This window comes from Aedes albopictus, chromosome 2 (genome assembly GCF_035046485.1).
Source record: "Aedes albopictus strain Foshan chromosome 2, AalbF5, whole genome shotgun sequence".
NCBI classification, from domain to species: Eukaryota; Metazoa; Arthropoda; class Insecta; order Diptera; family Culicidae; genus Aedes; species Aedes albopictus.
In genome coordinates, this window is record NC_085137.1 from 271,461,977 (window position 1) to 271,472,223 (window position 10,247).

The window sequence follows — 10,247 nt, forward strand, 5'->3', positions numbered from 1 at the left end:
AAGTTTTCTAATTTTGCCGCTAGGTGGCGCTGTAAGCGTTCAATAATCAAACCCTTTGGTATTATTGTAGGTGACTATATGCCAAACAACTTTGTCGAAGACCGCAAAGTGATCCGACGCCTGTGAAAAAAGTTATACCCTAGGCAAAGTGAGGCAAAGTAGTGAGATTTCATTATTGATATTATTCTTTTACATGTATTGGAAAAACAACAATAAAGTTTATCCTCACTTTACCAAGGGTATAACTTTTTTCACAGAAGTTGGATCACTTTGCGGTCTTCGACAAAGTTGTTTGGCATATAGTCACCTACAATAAGACCAAAGGGTTTGATTATTGAACGCTTACAGCGCCACCTGGCGGCAAAATTCGAAAACTTAAAATTTCTGCATACATTTGGCCAAGTTTTCCCATACAAACTTCAAGCGTTTTGAGCGCCCCCTTAGGCTCAACCGATTTTGCTCAAATTTTGAACGTAGCTTCTGGGACTCCAAAACAACTGATTTAGAAGGTAAGACTTGGCATTTTTCGAAATTCTTGTTTTTCATATAAGTGTGGGCCACCTTACTGTATACATATGTACCATGAAAATGCTCACGAAAAAGCAAAAAAATACTACCGCTATGGATATTAAAAATTTTATAGTAAATTTTTTCTTCGTCCAAGCAAACAACACCAAACTAGTCAGTTAAAACTAATAAGTGATTTTGTTTATTATAATCTAACGAACAACATGAACAGTCGCTTTCTCAAAGGTCTTCAACTCAACGCTCTCTTGTAGACCGCTTGTGAAAAAAAATGTTCAAAAGAGTTACGAAATCTCATAGATAAACTGAAAGAGACTGGTTATGCCCAAATTGAATACAAATTTACGCATTTGCACGTCCTGCCGTCTAGACTTTGACAAACGAGCCATCTGTATATCATCGGTAAAGCAGGGCGCAGGAAGTTCGAAAACGACAACAACTGAGAAATTGCCAGAAGTGCTAAGTGCAGAGAGTCATGCCACCGTACCATCAGCGACATCTGTTTAAACAATTTAATCACGCCTCTTTTCAAAAATGCTTTGAAATATACTTCAACATTTATACCCATTTCAATATTTTTAACGTTGCAAAACACGCTTTCAACATTCATCTTGAAGAAGAGGGAAAACACTTGTCCTCAAATGTAACAGCAAATTAATCAATAAACGACTAATGCGCGGAGGACGTGATAAAATCGGAACAGTACTGTACATATAATATACATAATACATAATAAAAACAGATTGTTTTACTCACGCAAGGCCATTAACAATAAAATCAGCATCAAACTGCGCTTTCCGGCCGAAATAATTTACACTAAAAAAAATTATTACTAAATGTGAAAATTGTGGAATGTTTGAATTGTCATAACTTTTTTGTTTATTAGTTTATCATCACCAAATTTTTATGGTAGATTGCTAATACAATGGACCGTTTTCCCTAAAAAATTACATTGGTAAAAAGATAGGGTTTTGAGATATTTGAGTTTTTGTGACAAAAATGATATTTTTTAATGTTAAAAAAAGATTTTTTTTTCACAGTGTACATTTTCTTAGGAATCACCATTTAGTTATCTAACTTTGCTGAACAATAAAATCTGCATCTAACTGCGATTTCTGATCGAAATAATTTACACAGAAAAAAATATTTACCAAATGTGAAAATTGTGAAATGTTTGAAATGTTATAACTTTTTTGTTTATTAGTTTACCATCACCAAATTTTTATGGTAGATTGCTAATACAATGGACCGTCTTCCCTTAAAAAATTACGTTGGTAAAAAGATAGGGTTTTGAGATATTTGAGTTTTTGTGACAAAAATGATATTTTTTAATGTTAAAAAAGATGTTTTTTCACAGTGTATATTTTCTTAGGAATCACCATTTAGTTATCTAACTTTGCTGAAAAATTTATTGCAATCGAACGAACCATTTTGGCTGTGCAGATTTTTGAATATTTTTGAACCATTTTCACATACACCCTTTTGAAAAGTTAGTCGTGATTCAAAATAAAAATTTGATATCGGAAAATGACGATTTAGATGGAACTTAAAAACTGTGCAAAGTTTCAGTTCAATAGAAAATCATGAATTAAAAAATTTCCTTAATTTTGATGCTGTTGCTTGGAATCGCTCAGCTACAGGTAGAGATGGCGGAGTAAGGCAGGCGATGATTCAGACACCTAGTGGATTGTTCCGGCGGCCTGTTTCCAAATTGGCTGTGCTGGACGTAGCAGGACGCAGTGAGGGTGCTGGACCCAACATCCTCACGGGGAGGGGGATGCTGCCACGACCGCAACACCGGCAACCCGGCCTTCGACATCTGGAGATTCCCTTCATCAACGCTAGGCGCGCCACTAAACAGACATATGGATTGATCGATTCGTATGTCAAGCGGCATTGTTTTGATCTCCAGCTAACGTGTTCATGAATGTGCTATATTGGAATCTTAAACTGTTGATGAATTGTAGGATTTGTTTAATTGAACTGATTTATTTAGTGCCTAAATGTTCTCTCCTAAATTACAGATAAAGATCTCATTTTAAATTTACCTAAAACTACCTTAATTTGTTAAATAATCTGTTTTAGGACGTGGAAGGTTAGAACAACAATAGATTTCAGTATTTAATTATATAACTAATAATTGAGATCTTCTAAAGGTTGAATTAGATACCTTTCATAATCACATTATTAAAATTAGAATTGACTACCTATTATTACTCTATAGTAAGCTGTTTAAGAAGCTAAAATTGGGCTAAAGATGTATTTGTAATTTTGTATTTTTTATTGTTAACGTATTATAATCCTATAATAATCCCAGCAGATAGATTTATGACGAGAATTGGATAGACCGTGCATAATAATGCACTATTAAATGTAAGTTGTAATGATACGGTTTAAGAATGTGATTGAACTTATGAAATCTTTTCAGCTTGAAGCATACCAGAAATAAAGTTACTATCAAGAATAGTGCCAAGTTTGTTTGACGCAACACATTCCATACAAGATTCTAGAAGATTCTGGCTGGCATTTCTGGTAGTTGAGCCCATGGTCGATGATTCTATTATAGAAAGCAATCAACTTGATGGCAAATCCACAATATTTTCTGGAATGACCAAAAATCACAATCATACATACGAATAATACAACAATAATTTTAATAAGTGTAAGAAGGGTTCTGTTCACCATAGGTGGATTAATTCTGGTTTTTTATTACAGTGACCGGCACAAAAAAGATCCACCATATAGAGATTATAGTTTCTAGGGAAAAATACATGCAAAAATGATAAAATATAACTTTCAATGAATGCACTACATCCATTTTACATTGTTTTAGTAATCTGTGTTGAAAAAAGTTTGGTTTTTGAGGAATAAAATGATTTCTGATGAGATTGGGAAAAATGTTTAAAAATTGGGTAAGACAGAAAAAAAGATCCATGTTGGCCTTCCCCATTAGGCCGACGCGCGCATCTATGACTGTGGTATCTACAGCGTCGAGATCGTACAAAGCCTGCGATACGACGGTTGACAATGGAGTGACAGGTGTACGACCTGTCACTGGGTGAGTGATGAACATAAAAACGAATTGTAAAACAGAAAGATAGAGAAACGTGCTATACTAAAATCTACTTAAATCTAGAGTATAAGTATTGAATTTGATCTAGAACCTAGTGAATTAAGGACTGTTCATTTTATAAAGAGGACAACATTGCAAGGCTATAAAAAGAAAACGCGTAGTTCAAATTTGAGCAGCCTTGGTTAGTTGTTCAGTACATTATATTAGCAGATAATAACCATAAATAAATTGGTTTAACATTATTGAACTTCATAGAAATGTGGCAAAGTGTTTCGAGAGATCAATTTTTCAATTCCCAAAAACTAAAGATAAACACAAAATTTCTGTAAAACATCGGTGTATCGTTTTTAATTGCAAAAAAGTTTTTGCCATGCTGCAGTAGTTTGAGTGATACATATTCTGGCAAAATATAAACCTAATCGGAATAATAGTTGTTGAGATATTAAAGTTACAAATTGGACTCGATTTTCAGAATAAAATTTATTTGTTAAACAAAAATGTATAAAAATATTAAATTTTGAATGTTTTCGATGGATCTAGTCGAAAGTACTAATAATGCAAATTCAAATGCAGAAAACCGCTTCTTGATAGCATTGTTGGCTTGGTTTAATGTGCTTCATGGCAGTTACCGGAGATAAAACCGCTTCGTTCTATGAAGGTTCTTCTAAATAACGATGTACTCTATTGCAAATACAACGTAACAATGATGTCGAAAATAAAAATTAACATGTAGTTATTTTCAAATAAGGTATATAATGACATAGGGTCAGACCTTGCTGAAAATAAATAATAATTAGCTTCTCCAGAATCAAAAACTTGCATTTATGGAGCAAAAAGTATGCAATTTTTCATTATGGCCATCATTAAGTATTAAATTTATGATGAAGAATGTACTTTAAAGCATATTTTTCTTCGGTATCATTTAGAATGTGATTCTCTTCTATACTGGACAAATTTTGAACTGATTCCGTAGTGTTATTGCATCACTGGACTTAAATAAGTATTTTTTTTATCAATTTCATTGATAACAAGGCAACTCACTATATCAAGCTGTATAATGCTTGGTGCATTATTACTGACCAACTATTGCACTCTACCTTTAGAAGAATAGTATTAGATCCCAACACATTGAAAAGTTCGTGAAAATTTTAAAGTTATGTATGTGGAAATTTGTGTAGAATTTTGAGAAATGGGGTTTTATTGAGTTTTAACGAAAACCGCTTCAGTTCCATAACTAAGGACAATTTGTATAATGTTATATTTTTCCTACATTGTAGAATAGCTGTGGAAATTTATGCAAAAAACCGATAATAATTTTATTGAAAAATAAAAAAGATATCACACAAATAAGGTGTCCTCTTTATAAAATGAACAGTCCTTATATACATAATATTAGTACCTGGTACATACAAGCTGAACTTGGTGAGTTTATTCAGCTAAAACTAATGAAATCGAGCTAAATATTGAACTTAAACTAGGTAACATACACTGTACTGCGGTGGATGATACGGAGAAGACCGGCGATGGATACACCTGCAAGACCTGCAGAGGAGCCGAAACGGAAGACATGGTACAGTGCGACCAGTGCGACGGATGGTATCATTTCCACTGCGTGGGAGTCTCGGATGAAGTTGTCGATCAAAGCTGGAGTTGTGCCAACTGCAAGACTGCAACATGCAACCAGCGAACAACGTCAACATCAGAAAAAGATCCGGCAACGAAGGATGGCAACACGGAACACACGTCCAAGCGCGCTTCATCCCTAAAAGGAATTTCTTCTGCAGGGCGGGAGAATACATCGAACGGCAGTCCACCGCCGCCTAAGTCAACAGATCCAACAGTTCCTCCATCAAATCTGCCAAATCATGAGGGAAAGTCGAGACGGCCAAAGGTACAGCTGACCGGAAAGAAACTCTTCGTTCCGTCGGTGGAAGGATTACCCGCTATCCAGCTAGACGAAGCAGCATCGGAAATCTCGTGTTCATCATCTCAGAGATCTGCCCGGAACCGTGCCAAATTGCAGCTGCAGCGGTTGGAGGAGGAAAGAGCTTTCGAGGAGGAACGAGCAGAACGACGAAGGGTTGCTGAACAGCTAGAAGCGGAAAAGCACAAAGCATTCCTGGCCAAGAAGTACCAGATTCTGGAGGAGCTAGCCAGCGAAAGAGGATCGAGTCGAGGTTCTATCAGCGTATACTCTCGGAGTCGGGTGGAGAATTGGATAGAGAAGGGACGTAATTCAGAGGCAGTGCATCGGTCTAATGAACAGCCAGCACAGTGGGAGCTGAGCCCACCAGATCAGCTACCAGCACAGCGGGAGTTAGACCAACGTCAGCCAGCTGCTATTCGAATGTCGAAGTACTTCAATCCTAACGTCCAACCACAGTCGACGAGAATCCAACCAGCGTTGAACCGAATAACCCGATCATTGGCGAATTCGACGGTTATAGAACGGAATCACGGCGCATTAGGTCAAAGTTGTCCCTTGCAACCGGATGATTACGATCTTTTCCAGCTATCACGCTCACAAATCGCAGCAAGGCAGGCCGTTTCCAAGGACTTGCCAACATTTTCCCGGATGAATGGCCGGTCTTCTTATCCATGTTCAATAGCACGACAGCTATGTGTGGATTCACGGAAGAGGAAAATCTTGTGCGACTGCAACGTAGCTTGAAAGGAAAGGCATACGAAGCCGTTAAGTGCAGATTGATGCACCCTGGAAACGTTCAGGGCATAATGAGCCCGCTAAAAATGCTATTTGGTCAACCGGAGATCATTGTGCACTCGTTGATAGGAAAGATCAGTTCGCTACCACCGATTCGCGAGGATCGTCTCGAGACATTAGTAGACTTCGCCGTTAGCGTGCAGAACTTCTGCGCAACAGTTGACTCATGCGGGCTAGAAGAGTACATGTACAATGTGAGTCTTCTGCATCAGCTTGTTGGCAAGCTTCCACCGTCAATCAAGCTAAACTGGGCGCAACACCGAAAGACGCAGTTGGCGGTCAACTTGGCAACCTTTAGTGAGTGGATCTACTCGCTAGCCGGAGCTGCAAGTACGGTTACGTTTCCAACAGAGTTGGCACAAGCAAAGCCGATGCGTAATGAGCCTCGGCGGAAAGGGAAAGGAGAAACGTACCTCAACGCCCACTCGGAAACACAGATCAGGCACGATACGAGCTTCAAACCGCCAAAGCAGTCGTCTACAGCTGCACTGGAGAAGGAGACCTGCCCGGTATGCAAGGGCAACTGCAAATCCGTGAACAAATGCAAGCGGTTTCAGGAGTTTTCGAGAGAATCCCGGTGGGCAGTCGTCCGACAGTTCGGGCTTTGTCGAACGTGTCTTCGGCAACACAAACGAACCTGCAAGGCGAAACCTTGCGGTAAAGACGGTTGCACTTTTCGGCACCATGAGCTACTGCACAACGAGCTAAAAGCCAAGTCACACCAAAGCACTACTGCAGTTGGGAATCCAGAGTCTTCGCAGCCGACAACCAGCGGTGCCGAGCAGGGTTGCAATACCCACCAGACAGTTTCTAGCTCGGTTCTCTTCCGCTATCTTCCAGTTTTTTGTTGGGACCAGAGAAGACGATTCATACATATGCCTTTCTTTATGAAGGCTCAGGAACAACGCTGCTCGATCAAGATCTAGCAGATGAACTGCAACTGGATGGCACGCTAAGTCCAATATGCCTTCGCTGGACGGGTGGTACCGAGCGCTGCGAGAAAGACTCTTGCATAGTTCGCCTGCAAGTCGCCGGACGTCATGCGAATGCCGAGAAGTTTACCCTGGAAGGCGTACAAACGGTCAACGAGCTGCTGCTACCACGACAGACCTTGGACTTTGGGGAACTGAAGCGATCATATCGCTATTTGGAAGGATTGCCTATCGACTCGTACACCGAAGCTCGCCCTCGCATTCTCATCGGCACAAAGCATGCCCAACTGGGCTTAACCCTCAAGAGCCGAGAAGGAAAATTCGGCGAGCCGATCGCAACTAAGACACGGCTAGGCTGGGCAATTTGCGGTAACCTAGGATTTGGAGACGCACCGAACATGTTTCACTACAGCTTTCACGTCTGCTCACTGAACGAACGTCCGGACGATGATCTACATCAAGCGATGAAAGATTATTTCTCCATTGACAGTCTAGGAGTTAATGCTTCGTCCAAAGTTCTGCTATCGACGGAAGATGAACGTGCCGAATCTCTGCTAAAGTCGTTGACCCGATTTTCAGGCGACCGTTTTGAGACTGGCCTACTCTGGCGTTATGACAACGTCCGTCTGCCAGACAGCCGCCCTATGGCTTTGCGTCGCCACCGATGCCTGGAGAAACGCATGGCGAATGATCCTGCCCTCGCAAAAGTTTTGCAACAGAAGATAGGTGACTATGCCGCCAAAGGATACATTCGCAAACTCTCTGATGAGGAAATCCGGCAGCAAACCGGCGAAATGTGGTATTTGCCTGTCTTCCCGGTAACCAACCCGAACAAACCCGGGAAGGTCCGAATAGTTTGGGACGCAGCAGCGAAAGCCCACGGAATCTCGTTGAATTCAGTCCTTTTGAAGGGTCTAGATTTGCTATGTTCTCTACTTGGAATTCTTCTACGCTTCCGACTACATCCCGTTGCAGTGACGGGAGACATACGCGAAATGTTCCACCAGGTGCAGATTCGCCAAGAGGACCAGCGATACCAATGCTTCTACTGGACGGATGAGAACGGTGAACTAGGAGTTTACGTCATGGCGATGATGACCTTCGGAGCGTGCTGCTCACCTAGCAGTGCGCAATACGTTAAAAACGTCAATGCTGATCGTTTTAAGAGCGAATTTCCGGCGGCATGCGATGCTGTTACCAAGTCACACTCTGTCGACGACATGTTGATAAGTGTCGCCACGGAGGAAGAAGCAATCCAGATAGCGAAAGACGTTCGGGATGCCCACGCCCAGGGCGGCTTCGAAATTCGAAACTGGATTAGTAATTCAAGAAGAGTTGTGGAAGCACTGCAAGAACAGAACACGGATGACGAGAAAAGTCTAGACCTGACGACCGAATTATCCACCGAGAAAGTTCTAGGGATGTGGTGGAACACAGCAGCCGATGCTTTCACCTACAAAATTGGCTGGAATCGCTACGATGGGGAGTTACTCAAGGGCGAACGACGTCCCACAAAACGGGACGTGTTGCGAGTTCTAATGACCATATTTGACCCGCTCGGTCTCATCGCCCATCTTCTCGTCTATTTAAAAATCCTATTACAAGACATTTGGCGTTCCGGTGTAACCTGGGACGAGCAAATCGATGACGAGGCCTTCGAAAAATTGCGAAAATGGTTGACTGTTTTGCCACAAGTTGAGCATTTGCAAATTCCCAGATGTTTCTGGCCTGAGCATCCTGTCAACGACGCTGATGAGGTTCAGCTGCATACGTTTGTAGATGCTGGAAGCGACGGAATGGCCGCTGTTTGTTTCCTAAGGTTCTCTAAGAATGAGAAAAGCTACTGCTCGCTCGTCACCGCAAAGGCTAGGGTGGCCCCTCTTAAGCTAACATCTATTCCGCGTCTTCAAGCAGCAGTAATAGGAACTCGCTTATCGAAAACTGTGCTGGATACGTTGCCGATCCGGATCACCAAACGATTCTACTGGTCAGACTCTCGGGATTGTTTCAGGGGCTCGCTCGGGGTCACACCGACAGGATGGGCTCACCTGGGAAACGGGAAAGAAAAACCAATGTTTCTGGGGCTCGTTCGGGGTCACACCGACAGGATGCCCGAGCAGAGTCTAACAACAAAATGATAGCAAATCGAAAACTCGATTTGTATTCAGCAACAAATTGACATCACATTTTGATATCAGTTTGTCTTGATTTCAAATTTAGATTTCGTTTTGCTGTCAATTCGAACTATTATAAACAATAAGTTTTTAAGTTTTTTCTAAACTTCTAGGCAACCTTGCATAATACCTCTAAGAAAATACAATTAGTGTAGTTATCTAATGGCATTTAGGATTTGATATCAATCGAAAAACCCCTATATTTAACGATTTTTCCATTTTTTCGTACTGATAGCAAAAACAGTTATCAATTTGCTATCACTGATAGCAGGAATTGATTTCAACTTGCTGTTACGGGAACATTTTTCTGCTTTCATTGTTGATGTTTTAACCGTTAAAACGACCAAAACGACAACAACCTGAGTTACCATAATTTGCAATATCACAACATCAAAATTTATTTTCAATTTGCTGTCAGACTTTGCTCGGGTGGGCTCACCTGGGAAACGGGACAGAAGGACCAATGTTTCAGGGGCTCGCTCGGGGTCACACCGACAGGATGGGCTCACCTGGGAAACGGGAAAGAAGGACCAATGTTTCAGGGGCTCGCTCGGGGTCACACCGACAGGATGAGCTCACCTGGGAAACGGGAAAGAAGGACCAATGTTTCAGGGGCTCGCTCGGGGTCACACCGACAGGATGGGCTCACCTGGGAAACGGGAATCGATCCTCGCTGGGAACACTGGATCGTCCTTTGCCTGGAACACGGACCAATCCTCACGATTCTTCACTCACTATTTTCACTACTACTACTACTCACTACTTTCTCTACTACTGCTACTTCTCGAATAATACTTCGCAAAATGGTTTTCACACAACTG

The 10,247-nt window shown here is 41.3% G+C and overlaps 1 protein-coding gene across 1 annotated transcript; it reads left to right on the forward strand.

Annotated features, from left to right (window-relative positions):
• The first annotated feature begins 2,191 nt into the window (after positions 1 to 2,191).
• On the forward strand, positions 2,192 to 9,390 carry LOC134286544 (uncharacterized). Its single transcript, XM_062848168.1, has 4 exons — positions 2,192 to 2,423; positions 5,077 to 6,066; positions 6,111 to 7,106; positions 7,214 to 9,390. Exons 1-4 carry the CDS (start codon positions 2,192 to 2,194, stop codon positions 9,388 to 9,390), a joined length of 4,395 nt encoding a protein of 1,464 aa, XP_062704152.1.
• Positions 9,391 to 10,247: the final 857 nt, after the last annotated feature.

What these genes read in the sequence shown, in the direction of transcription:
- LOC134286544 (XM_062848168.1), top strand. Translation starts at nt 2,192, where the DNA reads ATGATTCAGACACCTAGTGGATTGTTCCGGCGGCCTGTTTCCAAATTG. An exon ending in TTCGTATGTCAAGCGGCATT is followed by an intron (nt 2,424 to 5,076) that starts GTTTTGATCTCC and finishes AACTTAAACTAG; the next exon opens with GTAACATACACTGTACTGCG. An exon ending in AACCAGCGGTGCCGAGCAGG is followed by an intron (nt 7,107 to 7,213) that starts GTTGCAATACCC and finishes TTCTTTATGAAG; the next exon opens with GCTCAGGAACAACGCTGCTC.